The following is a 24,370-nucleotide window of genomic DNA, read 5'->3' as shown; positions in this document are numbered from 1 at the left end:
TGCTGCATCATTTTTTCACTTTGATTTCAGCCCTCTGTAGGGTGATAATTTTCATTTCCATCAAACGATGTGACATCCTTTCATTCCAAACACATTACCCAGTCCATATCAGTATAAATATTCAGAAATAAATTTTTACCCATTGAGATCTGATGTGTTTTCAAAGTGTTCCTTTAATTTTTTTGAGCAGCGTATACACGCCTGAGCAGGAGCATCCTTGTTTCCGGAGGCCGTATCCACACGTCCTCCCATTGTGGGAGCTGGTAAACAGCCCCCAGGCCACTCACTGGCACAATCTATGATCGATGTAACCACCAGACGCAGCCGATCACAGATTGGGGTACAGGGCAGCTGTGATTGGTCCTGTGCCATGTGATTGCTGAGGCTGACCATATAAAAACATGCTGCTGACTGCAATCGACTACCCAGTGAGAGAGATAGTGTAGTACAGTGCCGGGCATCAGGATTGATCAATTTTCATATATACATAACAAAGACTACCCACTCCTTAGACTCCGGATCTTCTGTGAGCTCACCCCTACCACCAAAGATCCACACTGCTCAGGGAAGTCCAAATTAGGGAGCATGTTCATGATTCTCTGTAATATTACATTGTTTTAATGTGTGCATTCAAAGCCAGATTCTTTTTGTATCAAGCCAGAATCCTTAAATACCATATGAACCTTCCAGTCTTCCATGTGTCTTACTCAGTGCTGTATCTTGGCTTAGGCCAACAAGGCCCAGGCCTAGGGAAGCACTTTGCAGGGGGGGGGCAGCAGAAAAGCTGCACCCCACGTGGAAAAAAACAGCCTCCTCCTGGCTCCCGCACGAAAAGGGTCCCCACCGGCTTGAACTACACTTTTAGTATACTGCCAGACCTATGGGGCAAATCAGTCTGGCACCCCCATAAAGCGGTCACACTGCTACCTGCTGGTACTGATGGGCACTAATAGGCTTCACTGATGGCCACTGATGAGGTGGCACTGATAAGCTGCACTGATGGGTACTGATAGGCTGCACTGGGGGCCACTGATTGGGCTGTACTGATGAGGCCGCACTGATTAGGCTGCACTGATGGGCAGTAATGCGGCTGCACTGATGGGCACTAATAAGGCAGCACTGATGAGGCTGAACTGATAGGCACTGATAGACTGGTTGTGGTCTGTGATTTACGGATGACAGGGCGGGTCATAAACAGGAAGGGGTGTGGCCTTTACAGGAAGGGGGTGGGTCATATTTAAATTAGGGGCTGCACAAGTTTAGTCAGGCCAAGGGCAGCACAAAACCTAAATACACCACTGGTCTTACTTCAAACCTTGTTCAGAACCTTTGTTTCTGCAATAATTATGTCTAATGTAGAACATAAAAATCAAAGCTCTGTGAACCAATCTAACCAGACTATCTCTATAGTCTCTCGGAAGTGTGATTGATTGGATTCTTCAGTGAATCCTAAAGCCAAAGAACTTGTTCTGAGAATTTGGACCATTACTGCCCACTCTATCCATGTAGTCTGTCTCAGCTCAGTCTGCATTCCTCTTGCCATACTGACAATTCTTCTATATAGTGTGGCAGGATGAACCTGTGCTACTGTTTAAAATGCTGGTCTAGGCCAGATTTTGTAAGAAGCAAGCACACTAGTGGCACAGGTGTGTACTGGCTTTATATGAAAGCCAAAGTTAAGTGGGGTACACACTATAAGAAAATCGGGCGAACGATCGTCCGATTTTCCTCTTTTCACAGAAAATCGGAACCAAAAAACGAACATCGTACGAAGATTCTTTGGATGAAAATGTTCGCCGGATTTTCTTATAGTGTGTGCTAGCCTTTAGAGCTCAGGGCCCCACCCTCCTGAAGGGGTCAGTGATTGTAAGGGAAATGAGGGTTCACATCTGCACCAGGCTTTCTAGGACAGGGCAGGCCAAGGATCCGGGAGACAGGGTCTCTCCCGGGGGTAACATGTGCCCCAAGCCAGAGGCCAGAGTTTGAGAGAAAGTCTATGAGGGACAGAGCAGCTAAAGGAAAGATGCCAAGCTGAGGAACAGTGTCTGTGCATGAACACTGCGATGTGTTTGAAGGTCAGAAGGACCAAAAGGTGCTGATGGTCAGGAGGACCAAGAGGTACTAATCAGAGCAGTAAAGCTACCAAAACGTTATGTTTATTTGCATTGATGGTGAGAACCCCCTGCATAGGAAGTAGTGATCAACCGACATCGGTTTTTCATTGCCGATACCGATATTTTGGCCATTGAATATCGGTATTGGCCGATATTTTCGTACATTTAAATTTTTTTTTATTTTTTTTAATTTTAGCACTTGACAGGAACTGTTGTGGAGGGATCTGGGGGTCTAAAAGACCCCAAACTCCTCCTTTGCACTTGAAAAGCATTCAAAACGCCAAGTTTGCATGTCATCACTTCCGGGTTTTTACATGGAGACCCGATCAGAGCCAAATGCGGCTTTGATCAGGGCTTCGGCAGTGTCCTGTTGAGGACAGCGGCCGTGCAGGCTGGTTGTCCGGTGTTGTGCCGAAAGCAGGCACTCTGCTCTGATCGGAATTCCGCCTCTCTAGCCGTTTGCAATCCAGCTCCGCCTCCCCAGCTGAAATGAATTCCGCCTCTCCAGCCTTCTGCACTCTAGCTCCTCCCATGCTCCCTCCGCTCCGTGTAATCTATGTTTATAAAAGACTACACTACTTTAGCCAAATGCCTTGGGAAACTGGTCGGGGTCTCCCGGTAGGACGGAAGACCCGGGAGAGCCGCGGAAGGCGGCGGGAGGGGGGACGCCCCCTCCCGCTCCTTGTAATGACAGGAATTCCGCCCCTCCAGCCTTCTACACTCCAGCTCCTCCCTTGCTCCTTCCACTCCATGTAATCTATGTTAATAAAAGACTACACTACTTTAGCTGAATACATTGGGAAACTGGTCAGGGTCTCCCGGTGGGATGGGAAACCCGGGCGAAGCGCGGAAGGCGGCGGGAGGGGGGAACGTCCCCTCCCGCTCCTTGTAATGACAGCCGAGTGGCTTCATAGCCGCATCGGTTGTCATTACAAGACAGCCGACCGTCGGCTATGGATGCCAGTACCGGGGTGATGCCTCTAGCTGCAGGCATCACTCCGGTACAAGCACTTTTCGAAATATTGGCAATATGGGCCACCTTGGTGGCCGATTCCGATATATCGGGGAAAGTGCATATCGGCCCCCAATATATTGGCTTTGCCGATAATCGCTCGATCCCTAATAGGAAGACATACTTCTATGAACTTTTTTGCTTTCTTTGAAAAAAAGTAGGCAGGAAAGCCTTCTGGTGTGGAGAGAACTCACTGATATGGCCCTACCACTGAGCTACGAAACCCCCCACACGTCACAATAGGTATGATCGGGCTTCTCTGTAATATTACATTGTTTCAAAATGTGCTTTCATAACTGGATATTTTTCAACAAGCCCAAATCCATACTATATGAACCTTCCAATCTTCCGTGAGTCTTGCTTCAAACCTTCTTGGCTACTTTGCCTCTACGAGAATTGTGTCTAATTTAGAACATGAAAATCAAAGATCTGTGAACTGATCCAACCAGGCTTTCTCAGCTCACTGTCCTGAAAACACTTTAATTGGGGTCATGAAGAACATTGATGAAAACACTTCATCCAATTTTTCCCATCTTCAAACAATCTACAATTCTACATGCTCCATAACAGGTTATCCTTCCTTCTTGTTGGCTCTACCCTTTGCGATGACCTTTCGGATCTTCATTCACCATGTGATCTCTTATTAATACCTTCCCTAATACTATCACACATAAAACTTTAAAAAAACTTTCTGCAAGATTCTAAAATGGAGTGTGCTTATAATCTGAGATTTTATTTTGGTGTTTACCCTAAAGCGACCCTTTGGAAGGTCTGTTTTTTTTTGCCAGCTCCCTGCACAAATGGCTTTACAGCTAAACTCCAGGCAAACAATTAGGTCCCTTTCGCACTTGTGCGACTTGAAAGTCACGCGACTTGAAGCAATGCCTGTGTAATCTTGAGGTCTCTGGACCTCAAGTCGCATCAAAGTCTGATCAAAATAGTGCAGGGACTATTTTGAAGTCGCACAGACAGTTGGCTTAGCCTGTCAAAGAATTTGTTTTCCTGTCCTGCCAATCCTGAAGCCCACAGGTCTGCCACACAGCACAGCCCTGTCTGGCAGGAAACCTGAGTGCCGGTTCACATATATGTGATGCGGTAATCCTGCAAATCCACCGTGGGTTTCCGCATCGCATTCAAATCGCAGGCAGTTTACACTGCCATATGCGAATCGCTAGAGGTGTCAATACAAAATTAGTGACACCCCCCCCCAGATCAGTTCGCATATCGCAGTGCGAACTGACAGTTCTGACATGAATTGGTTCGTATTGGTGTGAACCACCATGCGATCCGATTCTGCAGTGGACCCAAAAAATGGTCCTGTGTGAGTTGTGTCCAAATCCAATGCAAATTCAGCCATGCAATCTGTATGGCTTAATTCGCATCGTACAGAAATCGCATGTGATTTGCAGAGCAGTGCGTTCCGAATAACACACAATGTCTGTCATCGTTATACTGTAAACCGGGACTAAATACAAAAAAAATTTTTTAATAGAGTGCAGAGGGATTAGAACACCTGTCAGATTTTTTATTTTTTTTGCTGTCTGTGTCCTCGTTAGGGAGATTCATCCTCTCTATTTGTCCTGTTTATTGTTATCGTTGAGAGTAAAAGTGAAAGAGAATCCCAAATTTTTTGGTTGCCTCCAGAACAGAAGTAAGGGGGGATCTTTATGGTGACAACTAGGGATTCCATCACTTTGGAGGGATTTCCTCTCATTTTTGCCTGTGGGACAGGAAGTGAAGGGAAATCTCCCCAATGGGACACAGATGGCTAAAGAAAACTGACAGGGGTTATAACCCTCCCTTACTGTATACAAAGTGAACAAAAAAAATAGTATTGTCTTATAGTACACAGTATGTGAACCTTCACCTTGTAAAACAACCCATTACATTTAAAATAGAAATGAAAGGCAAAACATTTGTGTATAATTTAAAAAAAAAAAAACAAAACAAAAAAAAAAACAACATATTAACCACTTGCCGACCGCCGCACGACTATCTACGGCGGCGGTCAGCCCCTCACAGGCAAAGTGACGTAGGTCTACGTCGCTCGCCTGTGAGGGTTTAGGGAGCGAGCGCGCGCCGCCGGAGGCGCGCTCCCGCTCCCGCGTGGTCACGGACCCCCCCGCACGTGTGACCGGCGGACCCGATCGCCGCCGGCCACTCTGCGATCGGCGGGGGAGAGGGAGAAAGTCAGGCAGCTTGTGTAAACAAGCTGCCTGTCATTCTCCTCTCTGTATGAGAGATGATCACATGGATCTACTATGTAGATCCATTGATCACTCTGCATACAGTTGAAGCCACAGCCAATCACAGTTAGAATCACGCCCCTAGGGACACACACAGCCCCTCCCTCTCAAATAAAGTTAACCCCTTCACTACCAGTGTATTTTTACAGTAACAGTGCATATATATAGCACTGATTACTGTAGAAATGTCACTGGTAACCCCAAAAGTGTCAAAAATGTCAGTCAAGGGTCCGATCTGTCCGCCGCAATGTCGCAGTACCGCAAAAAAAATCGCAGATCGCCGCCATTACGCGTTAAAAAAAAAAACAACAAAAATGACAAAAATCTTTCCCTTTGTTAGTAAACGCAATAACTTTTGCGCAAACCAATCAAAATATGCTTTTTGCGATTTTTTTTACCAAACATAGGTAGCGTAAAACAAATTGGCCGAAAATTTTAAAAAATTTTGATTTTTACATTTTTTTTGGGGGGAATTTCATATAAAAAAAAGGGAAAAATATTGCTATTTTTGCAAAATTTACGCTCTTTTTTTGTTTATAGCGCGTGATCAAAAAATCGCACAGGTGATCAAATACCGCCAAAAGAAAGCTCTGTTTGTGGGAAAAAAAGGACGCCAAATTCATTTAGGTACAGCGTCGCACGACCGCGCAATTGTCCGTTAAAGTCACGCAGTGCCGAATCGCAAAATACCCTCTGGTCGTTTAGCAGCCAAATCCTCCGGGGCTTAAGTGGTTAACAGCCTTTGTTTCTCAGCTGCACAAGAGGCTTAAAGTGTTAGTACACCCCGGAGCCTGCAGTCACTATATCTGCTCTCCCACAGTACACAGAACATGGAAATGCAATTATTTTAGTACATATAAACTGCTAAATATCTTTTCTCATCAGCAGTATATAGCAGTCTTGCGACTTCTATCAGTGTCTGGTTAAAGCTTGTAGGAGGAGTTTTCATTCTGCCCTGTCTGTCCTATGAGGCTGCAGGGCCCCTGACCTTCTGTCTGGACAGTGCTGATTGGCCCTGTGCTGATCACATGCACTCTCCCAAAAAAAAAAAACTCTGTAGCAATACACACCAAACTGAGCATGTGCAGAGCGCCCCAGGGCTCTGTTCTATCAGCAGAGGATAACCCCTTAGGTTCCACAACGAGTACAACAAGCATGCTTTACTACATATACAGACTGATATTACTGTTGTGGGTTTAGTAACACTCTTCTTTCACATGTGCGGTGAGCCCGACGGACTCCGTTTTGCTCAGCGGGGATCGATAACTGTGCAGGAAGAGGGGGGGGGGGGGGGCGGCATTGCAGCACAAGTCTGACCACTGGAGGACAGGCAGCTTGTTCTCCCAGCACGGCCAGAAAACTGACCATGCTGAAATAGATGTGCTTTCATGCCTACCATTGTTAATTTGAAATAGGAAAGCAGAAGGACTGGCAGGAATACCAGAAATTTCACATAAAGGAAGCAATACAAAGAGAACAGGATACTTTTTAACTTAAAGAGGAGAGTTTGGTCATATGACGTCCTCGCTGCATTGCACCATGCGCTCCCTATGAGCAACGCTGTAGTGGGATCTGATAACAGATCTTTGTACTTAAAGAGGTTAAAAAAAGGCTCTAGCTTTAGATACAAGGTTAAAGTCATCTAAACCCCCCCAGAAATGTTGAATATTGCAGCCACTCACCATCACCTGCCAAATAAGGACCTGCGGCTGTGTTCATATAGCTGCTAGAGAAGTGTAGAGAAGTGGTCCCCAAACTATAGCCCAGGGGTCAGATGCAGCCCTTTGCTTGCTTTTATCTGGCAGTTGGGGCATTATTCCCCCCATTCTCAGCAACAGTGGGGCATAGTTCCTGCTATGGACACAGGCAATGGGGCATTATTCCTCCCACTGACACCAATGATGGAGCACTGTTCCTCTCACTGATACCAATAATGGGGCACTATTCCTACCATTGATACCAACGATGGGGCACTATTCCTCCCAATTACACCAATAAAGGGGCACAATTTCATCCACTGACACCAATATTGGGGCACTATTCCTCCCATTGATACCATTAAGGGGGCACTATTCCGCCCATTGATACCAATGATGGGACACTATTCCTTCCACTGACACTAATAATGGGGCACTATTCCTTCCACTGACACTAATAATGGGGCACTATTCCTTCCACTGACACTAATAATGGGGCACTATTCCTTCCACTGACACTAATAATGGGGCAATATTCCTCCCACTGGCACCAATGATGGGGCACTATTCCTCCCACTGACACCAATAATGGGATTCTATTCCTTTCACTGACACTAATGATGTGGCACTATTCCTACCATTGATACCAATGATGGGGCACTATTCCTCTCACTAGCACCAATAATGGGGCACTATTCCTCCCACTGATATCTATGATGGGGCACTATTACTCCCCCTGACACCAATGATGGGGCACTATTCCTTCCACTGATATCAATGATGGGGCACTATTCCTTCCACTGATATCAATGATGAGGCGCTATTCCACCCACTGACACCAATGGTGTAGCACTATTCCTCTCACTGGCACCAATGATGGGGGCACTATTCCTCTCACTGGCACCAATGATGGGGGCACTATTCCTCTCACTGGCACCAATGATGGAGGCACTATTCCTCCTACTGGCACCAATGAAGGGGGCAATATTCCCCCCAATGATGGGGCACTAATTCTCCCACTGGCACCAATAATGGGGCGCTATTACTCCTACTGGCACCAATGAAGGGGACACTATTCCTCCTAATGATGCCAATGATGGGGCACTATTCCTCCCACTGGAACCAATAATGGGGCACTGTTCCTCCCACTGGCACACACCAATTATGTGGCACTATTTCTCCCACTGGCACCAATAATGGGGCACTATTCCTTCTATTGATACCAATGATGGGGCACTATTCCTCCCATTGATACGAATGATGGGGCACTATTCCTCCCATTGATACCAATGATGGGGCACTATTCCTCCCACTGACACCAATGATGGGGCACTATTCCTCCCACTGACACCAATGATGGGGCACTATTCTTCCCACTGACACCAATGATGGGGCACTATTCCTCCCACTGACACCAATGATGGGGCACTATTCCTCCCACTGACACCAATGATGGGACACTATTCCTCCCACTGACACCAATGATGGGGCACTATTCCTCCCACTGACACCAATGATGGGGCACTATTCTTCCCACTGACACCAATGATGGGGCACTATCACTCCCCCTAATACCAATCATGGGGCGTTTTTTACTCCCACTGACACCAGGACATTTTCAACTTCCACTGGCCACAGCCACCCCCCATAAAGTTTGAGAGACAATGAACTGGCCCTTTGTTTAGATAGTTTGGAGACCCCAGCCCTAGAATAACAGACGGCTCCAGCCGCACTAATAAATTATTCACACTGTATTGGCCAGATAATCCATGTAAAAGAGCCCTATATTTTTACAATTTTTTTTCTTTTTTGGCTGTTTGACAATTCTTTTAAAATGATTTTTTTTTTTTGCATTTTTTTTTCACAGCACTGTTGGGAAGGCTTTGGTGAAATATCAGGGATATAGACAGACCTCTGATGTCTAACCTTTGAGACAGCGAAAGGAATCGAGGACATAGATCCCCAACCCTTTCTCTGCAGCCTTACCTGTACTGCAGATGAATGAACAGGAAGTGCTCTGGACAAGGTGGTTGGTGCGGCGGGGGGCATTTACTGTAACCCATCCCCCTGTTCCCCAATGTAACTATGTAAAAATTGCCATACCTATATTTTACCTTTAAAGCGGAGTTCCACTCAAAAGTGGAACTTCTGCTTATCTGTCTCCCCCCTTCTCTGGTGCCACATTTTGCACCTTTTGGGGGGGAGCGGGTATCTGTTTTTGACAGGTACCCTGTCCCCACTTCCGTCGGACCTTGCAACGGCGAGGTATGTCAGATGTTCGGCCCCCTCCTCCTCCTCCTCCCTCCTCTGCTTCTAGGCCAGTAGGAGAACGCAAAGTGCTCCGCGCATGCGCATTAGGGACACGGCCGTGAAGCCGGGTTCCCTTACCGGCAATGGCGGGGGCAGTGTCCGACAGCCGATGGAAACATTGGCTGCGGTGCCGACATCGCCTGATTCCAGGACAGGTAAGTATTCTAATATTAAAAGTCTGTGTAGCTACTGACTTTTCATTTTTGGAGGAGGGGGGCAATATTCCCCCCCAATGATACCAATAATGGGGCACTATTTCTCCCACTGACACCAATAATGGGGCACTATTCCTCCTACTGGCACCAATGATGGGGGCACTATTCCTCCTAATGATGCCAATGATGGGGCACTATTCCTCCCACTAGCACCAATAATGGGGCACTATTCCTCCCACTGATATCTATGATGGGACACTATTACTCTAATATTAAGAGTCTGTGTAGCTGCTAACTTTTCATTTTGTGGGGGGGGGGGGGGGTCTCCTATCAATCAGCAAGATTTCTGGCTCCCAGTTGTTTATACAAGTAATGAGCTGAGATTAGGAGCACTCTCTTAAAGGGAGTGCTCCTAATGTCAGCTTGTTACCTGTATAAAAGACACCCATCCACAGAAGCAATTCAATTTTTGGAGGGGGGGGGGGGGGCTGAACACTGCTTTAATGAGTGAAATAAGTATTTGATCTCCTATTATTCAGCAAGATATCTGGCTCCCAGGTGTCTTCTATACAAGTAATGAGCTGAGAGTAGGAGTGCTCCTAATCTCAGCTTGTTACCTGTATAAAAGACACCTGTCCACAAAAGCTATCAATTTTTTTTAAGGGGGGGGGGGGGGACACTTAAATATGGTTGCTGCTCTGAATTTCTTTTTTAGACCAAGTGCAAAAAAAAAAAAAAAAAACACTTGCTTATTCTGCCAGAAATCTTGTATAACTTCCTGTGCACTGAACAGAAATCTCAAAGATGATCAGCCTTTCTAATTTTTTGTAAACTACATACCCCCCCTATGAAATTCAGATGGGAAGGGGGGATGGCGGTTGTAGTCCAAATTAAGAGAGCAGCCTAGGGTGACAACACTGTTCCTCCGTACATGCAGCGAGTGAGCGTTGTCACCCCAGGACAGGACGTGGCAGGTGAAAACTAAGGGAAAAAAAGTCAGAAAATGAAGATGGACACAGCCGCCATATTTAAAGGCGCGGTAAGCGGCAATATATTACATTTCCTTGTTTGGCTTTGGAAAGGCCTCCAGAGAATTCAGAAAATGGCTTACCTTAAACACAGGAAGAGCAGGAAGGCGATGACCAGTGCCAACACGGAGATGCAGTGCCCCAGGTAGTTTATAATAAGAGCGATCTTATAATGCAGATCATGCTTCCTCTGCAGACAAGAACACAATATGATTCAATTAGCCTGACTCTCCACAATAACGTTACAGGACATTTAATCTGCTTAGGGAGCAGTAATTATCTTCCCCACACGGCAGATAATCTCATCACTGAACCTCCACATATGTTATTTTGGGATGAGTAAAAGTTTATGGACTAGAGAAGTTATATTGGAACCTTGAGACATATCGCAACAACAGTAAATATCATTTCAGGCAATGCTAGAATTGTAGAAGATCGAAAGTTTGAGGTCAAGGCATACAGTATGTGTTCCCAGAGTTACCTGCTATGCAAAGAAAGTGTCAGGAACATCATGCCAGCCACCAGGCTAATGCACATGCACTATATTGTCAAAAGTATTGGGACGCCTGCCTTTACACACACATGAACTTTAATGGCATCCCAGTCTTAGTCCGTAGGGTTCAATATTGAGTTGGTCCACCCTTTGCAGCTATAACAGCTTCAACTCTTCTGGGAAGGCTGTCCACAAGGTTTAGGAGTGTGTCTATGGGAATGTTTGACCATTCTTCCAGAAGCGCATTTGTGAGGTCAGGCACTGATGTTGGAGAGAAGGCCTGGCTTGCAGTCTCCGCACTAATTCTTCCCAAAGGTGTTCTATTGGGTTGAGGTCAGGACTCTGTGCAGGCCAGTCAGGTTCCTCCACCCCAAACTCGCTCATCCGTGTCTTTATGGAGCTGGCTTTGTGCACTGGTGTGTAGTTATGTTGGAACAGGAAGGGGCCATCCCCAAACTGTTCCCACAAAGTTGGGAGCATGAAATTGTCCAAAATGTCTTGGTATGCTGACGCCTTAGGAGTTCCCTTCACTGGAACTAAGGGGCCAAGCCCAACCCCTGAAAAAGAACCCCACACCATAATCCCCCCTCCACCAAATGATTCGGACCAGTGTACAAAGCAAGGTCCATAAAGACATGGATGAGTGAGTTTTGGGTGGAGAAACTTGACTGGCCTGCACAGAGTCCTGACCTCAACCTGACCAAGCATCTTTGGGATGAATTAGAGCGAAGACTGCGAGCCATGGTGTGGGGTTGTTTTTCAGAGGTTGGGCTTGGGCTACTAGTTCCAGTAAAGGGAACTCTTAAGGCGTCAGCATACCAAGACATTTTGGACAATTTCATGCTCCCAACTTTGTGAGAACAGTTTGGGGATGGCCCCTTCCTGTTCCAATATAACTGCGTACCAGTGCACAAAGCAAGGTCCATAAAGACATGGATGAGCGAGTTTGGGGTGGAGGAACTTGACTGGCCTGCACAGAGTCCTGACCTCAACCTGACCATACACCTTTGGGATGAATTAGAGCTGAGACTGCGAGCCAGGCCTTCTTGTCCAACATCAGTGCCTGACCTCACAACTACCCTTATGGAAGAATGGTCAAACATTCCCATAGACACACTCCTAAACCTTGTGGACAGCCTTCCCAGAAGAGTTGAAGCTGTTATAGCTGCAAAGGGTGGGCCAACTCAATAATGGACCCCACGGATTAAGACTGGGATGCCATTAAAGTTCATGTGCGTGTAAAGGCAGGTGTCCCAATACTTTTGACAATATAGTGTAATTGTAGACATAGAGGCCTAAGTGCAGGTGCATTGTTGCACACGTACCAATGCGCACACACGCGGACATGTGCATGTGTCCACTGCCGCCACCTGGCTATTAAACACGAACTCAGCACAAGCTCCTTGCTCAATGCTCTTCTGTCTTGCTCCTGTGTTCCTGGTGCCGATCCTCAATCTGATCCCGCCATTGACCCAGCTTCCACCTGACCTGCTTTTGGATTACACTTGTGTGCTTATGTATGCTGTCTATCTGTGTTACTGACCTCGGCCTGCACTACTGACTACGCTTCTGCCCATCAAATTCGTATCTCACTGCCCGCACTTTGCCGCCTGTCTCTGATTCTGACCTTGCTTTCGACTTCCTGCTCGGCTGTTACTAGACCATAGTTGCCAACATTTAAAACAAATTTCCAGGGACATTTTTGCAGCACAGCTATCAATTACCACACCCACTTCCCCGAAGCTCCGCCCACTCTGCATAATTAATCTTGCCTATTTATCAGATTATAGAGTCTACTCAATATAGAGAGAATTACAGGAAATTAAAAAGGGAATTTCAAAGTTAAGGCCACAGTAGCAGAGTTGGAATAATTCTCCCATTCAGCTGCACTACTTCTGCGTAACATTTATGGGCAGCCCGATTAACAGGCACTTCCAGGGACAATATAAATTACCTGGGACAGGCTCCTATTTGCAGGGACTGTCCCAGGAAAAAAGGGACAGTTGGCAAGTATGCTAGACTAGGTTTGGGATCCGACCCTGCTTTTATCTGAACTTGGCACATTCAAGGTATACTACCAGCTGTACCCCTGATCACCTGAAGTCAGCACTTTCAAGTTCCAGCCCATAGTGTCAGCACTTGTGCCTTTGCATTGTCCCTGAAGACCCTGTCACAACGTCCAGGGGGGCTCAGATGGGAACTGTGCAAGAGGCCCCCTCGTCATCTCAGTCTCTGCATACAGATACATGGCATAAAGGCTCCTGTATGACAGTCTAAATTCCTGGTGCCCAACCTGCAGCCCAAGGGCCATTTGTGGCCCTTTGCCACTTTTTGTGCGGCCCCTGGGGCCCCTGCAGATGCTTATCTGTGTTTCCCTATTGCCCTCCTATAGCAGTGATCTCCAGCATTCTCATGTAATAGAGTTCATGTTTGTCTGAAGGAAGCATGGACTTTATAGGCACTGATTCGATAAAAAATAACACTTTTTATTGATTGACAGTTTAAAAAAAAAACAAGGGGGAAAGACATATACATACATAAAAGATACGCCTCGAAAGAGGCATTGATAGAGTATTCCACCAAGTACAGAGTGGGTAAAAAGATACACAGAGAAATAATTGCAAAAATAATCTAAATGTATACGTCACATCATAAAGGTGTCACAGACGATGACAAGGAATATGTTGTCATCCATGAGGTCAGTTGGTGCGACGTCTGATGTGCAGATAATGAATAAAGCCAGAATGCTCTACTTGTTTTGCTTGAAAGACAGCTTCCTCTGGAGCTACTGGTACATTTACTCTGAGTATGTCCAAATATTAACCACTTAAGCCCCGGAAGATTTTACCCCCTTCCTGACCAGGGCCTATTTTGCGTTTCGGCACTGCGTGACTTTAACGGACAATTGCGCGGTCGTGCGACGCTGTACCTAAACAAATTTGACATTTTTTTTTTCTCACGAACAGAGCTTTCTTTTGGTGGTATTTGATCACCTGTGCGATTTTTACTTTTTGCGCTATAAACAAAAAAACAGCGTCAATTTTGCAAAAATAACAATATTTTTCAAATTTTTTTATATGAAATTCCCCCCCAAAAAAAAGTAAAAATCAAAATTTCTCAACATTTTTTTTTTTTTACCATATGTTTGGTAAAAAAAAATCGCAAAAAGCGTATTTTGATTGGTTCGCGCAAAAGTTATTGCGTTTACTAACAAAGGGAAAGATTTCTGTCATTTTTGTTGTTTTTTTTAAACGCATAATGGTGGCGATCTGCAATTTTTTTTGCGGGACTGGACATTGCGGCAGACAAATTGGACCCTTGACTGACAGTTTTGACATACATATGCACTGTTACTGTAAAATTACACTGGCAGTGAAGGGGTTAACTTTTTTGAGAGGGCGGGGCTATGTGTGTCCCTAGGGGCGTGATTCTAACTGTGATTGGCTGTGGCTTGAGGTGTAGGAACAATGATCAACGGTCCTACATAGTAGAACCGTATGATCACCATTCCTACACCGTGGAGAATGACAGGCGGCTTGTTTACATCAGCCGCCTGCCTTTCTCCCGCTCTAACGGACGATCGCGAGTGACCGGCGGACATCGGGTCCGCCGGTCACACGCGCGGGGGGGTCCGTGACCACGCGGGAGCGCGCCTCCGGCGGCGCGCGCTCGCTCCCTAGACCCTCACAGGCTAGCGACGTAGCCATACGTCGCTCTGCCTGTGAGGGGCTGACCGCCGATGTAAATAGTCGTGCGGCGGTCAGCAAGTGGTTAACTCCACAGTAAGCGATAGAGTCAAAGTAGATAACAAAGAAGGCGGAGTATGGTGCCAGAGACGTCATATAGGTGGTAATTATGATTTAAACGGCATAGTTCATGAGGTCTAGTTAGATTACCCGATTATCAGGGTTCGAGTCCTGCAGGAACGCATAGGAACGACGTTCCTGTACTATTCCCACAGCAGGAACGCCATTCCCATTAGCCGCCGAATCCTGCAGGACTGGCCTTTGTCCTCCCCTCCCTCGGTTCTTCTCCTCCTCCTCCAGTGGCCGCTGTAACGAAGTCCAGCCTCCTAGACCAGTTCCAGTGATAGGCGGAACACTGATCCAATGCCGGATTGAATCAGTGTGACGTATATTAGAGGAGGCGGGACTTTGTTATAGCGACTGCTGCAGGAGGAGGAGGACCGAGGACGAGCGTGCGGGACATTCAAATCCGGGGGTGTCAAGCCGGTAGTGGCACCGCTCATCTCCTTGATCCCTCGATCTGTGCTGTGCTGCTCGCGGGGGGCAGGATGAAGGTTAGTGCCCGAGATTTGAGCAGCCTCCCTGTGTGCTAGATGGCGGTGGGATGGCACAGCTGTATATAGAGGAATTGATCTTTCCATATTCCTCCTGCAGCTGCTGAATGCCTGATTCTCCCTCTCCCTCCTGCAGGCATTCAGTGGTTGCAAGAGGAATATGGAAAGATCAATTCCTCTATATGCAGCTGCCCCATCCCCCTCCTATACAACTTGTTTTTTCTTTTGCTGGCCCCCAGTGCTCTTCAGCCCCCCCCAGTGCTCTTCTTCAGCCCCCCCTCTCCAGCCACCCCTCTCCAGCCCCCCCCCCCCCAGTGCTCTGCAGCCCCCCCCCCCCACATGTGACTGGGTGGGCTAAGGGAGGATTGTGCCGGTACTGGGCAAGGGAAGCTTATACGGCGGACATACTCTTCTTAAATACAGGGTCCATCACAGCATCATTAACTTGTTATATATCAGGTATAGTATTCTTTTAGTGACATGATGGCATCACACAGTTGCTGCAGATTTGTCAGCTGCTCATCCATGATGGGAATTTCCCGTTCCACCACATCCCAAAGGTGCTCTATTGGATGAGATGTGGTGATTGTGGAGGCCATTGGAGTACAGTGACCTCATTGTCATGGTGAAGAAACCAGTGGTGAGATGATTGGAGCTTTGTGACATGGTGCATTATCCTGCTGGAAGGAGCCATCAGAAGATGGGGACACTGTAGTCATAAAGGGATGGACATGGTCAGCAACAATACTCAGGTAGGCCGTGGCATTTAAACGATGATCCATTGGTACTAAGGGACCCAAAGTGTGCCAAGAAAATATCCCCCACACCATTACACCACCACCACCAGCCTGAACCGTTGATACGAGGCAGGATGGATCCATGAGCCAAATTCTGATCCTACCATTTGAATGTGGCAGCTAAAATTGAGACTCATCAGACCAGGCAACATTTTTCCAATCTTCTATTGTCCAATTTTGGTGATCCTGTGCGAATTGTAGTCTCAGTTTCCTGTTCTTAGTAGACAGAAGTGGCACCCGGTGTGGTCTTCTGCTGCTGTAGCCCATCTGCTTTAAGGTTAAATGTGTTGTGCATTCAGAGATGGTATTCTGCATACCTTGGTTGTAACGAGTGGTTTTAGAGTTACTGTTGCCTTTCTATCATTTGGAACCAGTCTGCCCATTCTACTCTGACCTCAGCAAGGCATTTTCCTCCACACAACCTCCGCTCACTGGATATTTTCTCTTTTTCCCACCATTCTCTGTAAATCCGAGAGATGGCTGTGTGTGAAAATCCCAGTAGATCAGCAGTTTTTGAAATATTCAGAACACTAACAACCATGCCACGTTCAAAGTCACTTAAATCCCCTTTCTTCCCCATTCTGATGCTCGGTTTGAACTTTAGCAAGTTGTCTTCACCATGTCTAGATGCCTAAATGCACTGAGTTGCTGCCATGTGATTGGCTGATTAGCAATTTGTGTTATCAAGCAGTTGAAAAGGTGTACCTAATAAAGTGGCCAGTGAGTGTATTACGTTCCTATTTTCCTGTTTTGGTGACAACTTTAAAGGTTTTTGTATTTTCCTGTCACTTTGTCACCAGGACGAAAAGAGAGGCTGATGGATGACACAGACAGCAATAAAAAAACTCCACAGGGAAGAAAAACGTAGCCGCACAGGAATTATTGATCTTGGATTTTCCGTTGCTTCAAGTCTCTTCTAGACAGCGGTCAGCAGGTGGAGGACGGATCTTCCCAACGGGGAACCCAGACAGCAATAAAAACCTGACAGGCTGACCCCTCCCAACCCCATCCAAAACTAAGAAACAACGTTTTGGCTTTTGATACACTTTAACCACTTGACCTCCAGAAGGATTTTACCTCCCCTCCCCCCCCAGGCCATTTTTTGTGTTACGGCACTGCGTTACTTTAACTGACAATTGTCATGCGATGCTGTATCCAAATACATTTTATTTGGGTACAGAGTCGCACGACCGCGCAATCATCTGGTAAAATAATGCAGTGCGGAATCGCAAAATATGGCCTGGTCATTAAGGGGGAAAATCTTCCGGTCCAGAAATGGTTAATGACCAGGCCATTTTTTGCAATTCAGCACTGGGTTACTTTAACTGACAATTGCGCGGTCGTGCGACGATGTACTCAAATAAAATTGATGTCCTTTTTTTCCCCACAAACAGAGCTTTCTTTTGGTGGTATTTGATCACCTGTGCGATTTTTATTTTTTTGCGCTATAAACAAAAAAAAAGAGCGACAATTCTGAAAAAAAAAAAAACAAAAACAATATTTTTCACTTTCTGCTATATAACATTCTTAAAAAAAAAAAAAAAATGAAAAATCAAAATTTTTTAACAGTTTAGGCCAATTTGTTTTCTGCTACATATTTTTGGTAAAAAAAAAAAATCACAATAAGCGTATTTTGATTGGTTTGCGCAAAAGTTAGCGCGTTTACTAACTAGGGGAAGAGTTATGTCTTTTTTTTCTTTACTAGTATTGGCAGCGATCTGCGATTTTTAGCAGGACTGAGACATTGCGGTGGACAGATCGGACACCTAACTGACGTTTTTGACACTTTTGGGGGAGCAGTGACATTACTACAGTAATCAGTGCTAAAAATATGCACTGTCACTGTAATACTGACACTGGCAGGGAAGGGGTTAACACTGTGGGTGATCAAGGGGTTAAATGTGTACCTAGGGGAGTGATTCTAACTGGGGGGGGGGTGTGGCTTGTGAAATGATCATAGAGACATGTGTTCCTATATAGAAGGATCACAGGGGCTCTGTGATCATTCCAGAGAGAAGAACGGTCAGATGTGTTTACAACAGCTGACCGTCCTTCTCTCTCAGCGGGGAACGATCGCGAGTGTCAGGCGGCAATTGGAGCCACCTGACCAGTGCATCAGCTTCCCTGCTGCCGAGTGGGGGGCGGGAGCGCGCCGGCGGCGGCGCGTGCTCGCCCTCTAGCTGCAGGCGCACGACTGATGTAGGTCTACGTCGGTTTGCGCAGGAGAGCCACCCTGCCGCAGTAAAAAGGCGGCGGGTGGTCGGCAACAGGTTAAATGTAAGGACTCGTTCTTGCTGGTAGTTAGAATCTTTAATATTTGTAAACAAAACGAAGATTTCCTATTTTGAATAATAAGCTGTCAGGTTAGTAAAACAGCGATATCAGAACCGATTCAATCATACAGTTTGTAGTGTACATTGATTTGTAAAACAATGGGATAAAGGAATATTCCTGAACTTTGTTTTATCTCATGGTTTCTGTGAAATTGTGTGACTGCATCAATGCAGTGCATGTTATCTCTACTTGCAGAGCTTGGATTCACTGAATGAGTTTAGCAAAAATGTAAATATTGAAGAATATACAGCCTCATGATACATAACTAAGCTCCATTTCATGCTGAATTCAACTAAATTATTAATGTAAATTAAATATAAAACTATCTTTAAATTTCGAGTTTTACTCCGAAAGCATTTTATTAAAATGCATTTGATAAAAATCAAACAAAAAATAAATAAATCTGATTTAAAAAAACAAAAAACAAATCATTGATTTTTTTCTCCCACCCTGGTATCTGGATGCATTCCAGATGCTTCTTTTTTCTTCTTTTTTTTCCCACTGTACTGTGGGGTTCAGTGCGTTTTTCATGCGTTCTGTTGCGTTTTTCTGCGTTCCAGTAAGGTCCAGTGCAGGAAAAAATGCAGCATGTTCAACTTTTTTTTTTTTTTTTAATCTGAACTGACCGCACCGACCATTATAAACTATATTTACCTACTTTCCATGCATTTTTGATGCAAAAAGAAATTAATTCATTAAGATATTCAGCTGTCTTTGGCCCTATTTAGGTTAACGTAAATATGGATGTGATTTTAGTTATGTTTAAGCCAATCTAAGTCGTGAAACGCGTCAACTGCTTCCTTCTGTCTGTCTGTTTCGTCTATGATGTTTGCAGTATTTGGATATAATTTTACTCAATAAAGTCTATTGTTTACCTTCTATGTCTGAGTGCCGTCATAGCTTCTCTTGTGATTGGATTTGCTCAGACCGCGGACTGGATGTGCACCCGATCCTTGAAGGTTTATTCACTTACACCTGAGCGGCTATTTAAGTTGGCTTGGAAGAGCCAACTTACTGATATTGTATTTAAACTTATTATTATTCTTCTTCTTCTTCTTATTATTTTTCTGGCCGGTAAATTTTTGGACACTATCTCCTCCTAGACCGTTCAAGCTACATACTCCAAACTCGGCACAGACCTTCATACTGTTCTGACTCAGTGTGCTATATCTTTTCAGACTGGTTTGAGTTACGGTTTTCCTAAAAATTAAAATTAAAAACCCAAAAAATGCCCATAGACTTTCATTGACAGGATGTTCAGATGACCCAATCTCCAAATCCCATTAGACTCAATCAAGCTTTGATGCTAATCAATGTAAACTCATTCAAACTCATCTAATCTATCTATCTATCGATCGATCTTCAAACCTTTTCGATCGATCGATCTTCAAACCTTTTCGATCGATCGATCTTCAAACCTTTTCGATCGATCTTCAAACCTTTTCGATGGATCGATCTTCAAACCTTTTCGATGGATCGATCATCAAACCTTTTAGATCGCAAACCTTTTCTATCGATCGATCGATCTTCAAACCTTTTCTATCGATCGATCGATCTTCAAACCTTTTCGATCGATCGATCTTCAAACCTTTTCGATCGATCTTCAAACCTTTTCGATGGATCGATCTTCAAACCTTTTCGATGGATCGATCATCAAACCTTTTAGATCGCAAACCTTTTCTATCGATCGATCGATCTTCAAACCTTTTCGATCGAACGATCGATCTTCAAACCTTTTCGATCGATCGATCTTCAAACCTTTTCTATCTATCGATCGATCTTCAAACCTTTTCTATCTATCGATCGATCTTCAAATCTTTTCTTTCTATCGATCGATCTTCAAACCTTTTCGATTGATCGATCTAAACTTTTCAAACTTTCTGGTCAGGCTTTTTCTAGTTTCCCATTGTTGTTCAAAGAACGCATTGGACTGCGTGTGGTGTGAACTGGCCCTAGATTACAATCTAAGATCCTTAACTCACATTCATACTTACTAGGGACAATTTAGATGCCTCCATCTATGCCATGCCCCCCCCCCCCCCATGCATTTTCCCCCACCCACTGGGTTTAGCCAATTAACCTCCCAACATTTCTTTAGAGTGTGGAAGGAAACCCATGCAGATGAGGGAGAACATGCAAACTCCAGGCAGGTAGTGCTGTGGTTGGGACCACAAGATTTTCTACCTTAACCAGTTCTGGACCGCCCACTGCATATATACTGTGCCAGGCTGGCCCTCCTAGGGCTACGCCGGTCGCGCGCCTGCAGCTAGGGGGCGAGCGCACCCCGGCGGCGGCGCGCTCCCGCCCCCACTTGGCAGCGGGGACTCCAATGCACGGGGCAGGCGGCTCCGATTGCTGCCTGACACCCGCGATCGCTCCCCACTGAGAGAGAAGAACGGTCAGCTGTTGTAAACACAACTGACCGTTCTTCCCTTTGGAATGATCGCAGAGCTCCTGTGATCCTTCTATATAGCAACACAGATCTCTATGATCATTTCACAAGCCCAACCCCCATACAGTTAGAAAAACACCCCTAGGCTCACATTTAACCCCTTGATCACCCACAGTGTTAACCCCTTCCCTGCCAGTGTCATTATTACAGTAACAGTGCATATATTTAGCACTGATTACTGTAGTAATGTCACTGGTCCCCCCAAAAGTGTCAAAAATGTCAGTCAGGGGTCCGATCTGTCCGTCGCAATCCCGCTAAAAATCGCAGATTGCCGCCATTACTAGTAAAAAAAAAAAAAAGACATAAATCTTTCCTGTAGTTTGTAGACGCGATAACTTTTGCGCAAACCAATCAAAATACGCTTATTGCGATTTATTTATTTTTTTTAGCAAAAATATGTAGCAGAAAACAAATTGGCCTAAAATGTTAAAAAATTTTGATTTTTACATTTTTTTTTAGGGAATGTTTTATAGCGGAAAGTGAAAAATATTGTTTTTTTTTTTTCAGAGCTATCACTGTTTTTTTGTTTATAGCGCAAAAAATACATTTTTTTTTCCCCATAAATAGAGATTTCTTTTGTTGGTATTCGATCACCTGTGCGATTTTTATTTTTTGCGCTATAAACAAAAAAGGAACGACAATTTGGAAGAAAAACAACAACATTTTTTTACTTTCTGCTATAAAACATTCCCAATAAAAAAAAATTAAAAATCTAATTTTTTCATTATTTTAGGCCAATTTGTACTCTGGTACATATTTTTGGTAAAAAAAAAGAAAAACCCAATAGGCGTATATTCATTGGTTTGCACAAAAGTTATTGTGTCTACAAACGAGAGGAAAGATATATGTCATTTTATTTTTTTTTTTTTACTAGTAATGGCGGTGATCTGTGACATTGCGGCAGACAGATCGGACCCCTAACTGACATTTTTGACACTTTGGGGGGACCAGTGACATTACTACAGTAAGGGCATCTGAGCAGCGTCAAGAAGACCTTTGCTCCTTCCTCCTTTCCCTCAATTCTTGGACCCGAGGGTTTGCAGGACTGGTGACAGGGTCCTGGACGACAAAGGCTCACTGAGACAGGTGGGGAGCAAAGGCCGGTCCATGTATTTTGATCCAATAGAAGAGCTAATGGAGCATTGAAGCATTACTAGGACTTGACCTAGACTGATGGTGGATTGTAGATGTTGACTTGATAGTAGAGTGTTACCGTTCCAGTTGCGTGCTATCAAGAGCCCCCGCGGGTGCAGATCTTGGTGGTAGTAGCAAATATTCAAACGAGAACTTTGAAGGCGGAAGTGGAGAAAGGTTCCATGTGAACAGCAGTTGAACATGGGTCAGTCGGTCCTGATTTTCATTTTCATTGTGTACCAATTTTATATCTGAGAGACTTCATGCAAATTTTTTAGGGATTGGCGGTGTTTGCAGAATAATTGATCCAAGGGGCCCAGCGTTCCTAAAATTTGGGTAATGAGAGATGTACTTTTAGGCCAATTAGGAAACTGGTCTCAGGACTCGCTTCCTGATTGGCCAGCAGGAGTATCCGTGTGACAATAGTGAGTATTCATTCGCTATTGTCACACAACTGGGTGGGCTCAGGGCGCAGTGCTCTGCGCCCCAAGCCCACCCTTTTTTGAAGCCCATTAGAGCCTCTGGCTCTCATCACGTGCTTCAAAAATTCTGGATGCATGGATAGGGGGGGGGGGGGGGTGGCGCCCCTGCGTCCCCAATGGACTGGCCACCACTGAATGAGAGATGTACTTTTGCGTACATGAGTTCCAGTTGGAGGTGCTGGTTGATGGTGAATTGTAGTTGTTGACTTGATGGTAGAGTGTTACTGTTCCAGTTGTGTGCTATCAAAAGTCTAGCTGCGATGAAGAGGGGGGCCTCCATTCCACTCCATTCTCACGCATATCTTCATCGCAGCTAGACACACAACTGGAACAGTAACACTCTACCATCAAATCAACAACTACAATCCACCATCAACCAGCAGCTCCAACTGGAACGTACATCTCTCATTCAGTGGTGGCCCGTCCATTGGGGGCGCAGGGGCGCCGCCCCCCCCCCCCACCCCCTATCCATGCATCCAGATTTTTTTGAAGCACGTGATTAGAGCCAGAGGCTCTAATAGGCTTCAAAAAAGGGTGGGCTTGGGGCGCAGAGCACTGCGCCCTGAGCCCACCCAGTTGTGTGACAATAGCGAATGAATACTCACTATTGTCACACGGATACTCCTCCTGGCCAATCAGGAAGGGGGTCCTGACACCAGTTTCCCAATTGGCCTAAAGTAGAAGCCATGCTATTGGCCAAGGAGGAGGGAGGAGATGCAGGGGAAGCCCGACCTATGGAGGACACTGAGGGGGAAGCCTCCACTGCCGCTGCCTGCCCTCCACATGTCAGGGTGAGTGAGCCAGCGACCGGAGGGGGGGCCTTAAGGTGTGCGGGCTGGGCTGGTGTGGTCCGGGGGGGTATGGTGTGGTCCGTCTGCCCCCCCCCCCAGCCCATGGAACACCAGCCGCCACTGCTCTCATTACCCAAATTTCAGGAACACTGGGCCCCTTGGATCAATTATTCTGCAAACACCGCCAATCCCTAAAAATTTGCATGAAGTCTCTCAGATATAAAATTGTTACACAATCACAATATATGCCATGTGTGTCCCTCTTCTCTTGCTGCTCCCAATTATCCGATTCCCCTGCTAAGCTACAAGATACCCCCCCTTTTTTTCCCCTCCCTCCCCTTCCCCTGATACTACTGGTACCTTGTACTCGATTCAACAATGTTTAGATGTTATAAGCTCATTAATGTTATCTAAGAAAGTGGGTCATGTGTAACTAAAGACCCATTAATGCTACTCTACTCTAAATTCCATATTCTCTTTGTAACCTGAAAAATTTTGAATAAAACTTGAAGTGAAAAAAAAAAGAAAGCTGTCAGAACACACAGGGCATCGCAGTTTGTTGTGTATGGGGGTGTGAAGCTTCAGACCGGTCAGGGTGCCCATACTGACCCGTGTCCACAGCTAAAAGCACCTACAAAAGGGCAACTGAGCATCAGAACTGGACCACAGAGCGATGGAAGAAGGTGGCCTGGTCTGATGAATTCAAGAATGGTTTGAGGAACCCAACAGTGAGTTTGATGTGTTGACTTGGCCTCCAGATTCTCCAGGTCTCAATCCAATCAAGCATCTGTGTTGTGATCAAGATGTGCTGGGAAAACAAATCTGATCCAGGGAGGCCCCATCTCACAACCGATAGGACTTTAACCACATTAAGACCACCCGCCGCACATTTACTGCAGCAGGCAGCCTCTCCTGCGCAAACCGACGTAGCCCTTTGTCAGTTGCGTGTGTGGTGCTGGGGGCGTGCCCCCACTAGACAGTGGGGATGCTAATGCACAGTGCCGGCAGCGGCGATTGCCGCCGGG

The 24,370-nt window shown here is 45.6% G+C and overlaps 1 protein-coding gene across 2 annotated transcripts in view; it reads right to left on the bottom strand.

Annotated features, from left to right (window-relative positions):
• The window catches only part of CRHR2 (corticotropin releasing hormone receptor 2), a 512,276-nt gene that overhangs the window by 96,774 nt on the left and 391,132 nt on the right, over positions 1–24,370 (bottom strand). For both annotated transcript variants that reach the window (XM_082259069.1, XM_082259070.1), the window contains one exon: positions 10,646–10,752. In XM_082259069.1, coding sequence (XP_082115195.1) covers positions 10,646–10,752 — 107 coding nt within the window. The remainder of the gene's footprint in view (positions 1–10,645; positions 10,753–24,370) is intronic.

Source organism: Pelophylax lessonae (genome assembly GCF_965119305.1).
Source record: "Pelophylax lessonae genome assembly, chromosome: 5".
NCBI lineage: Eukaryota > Metazoa > Chordata > Amphibia > Anura > Ranidae > Pelophylax > Pelophylax lessonae.
This window is presented reverse-complemented; position numbering and strand designations above follow the sequence as displayed.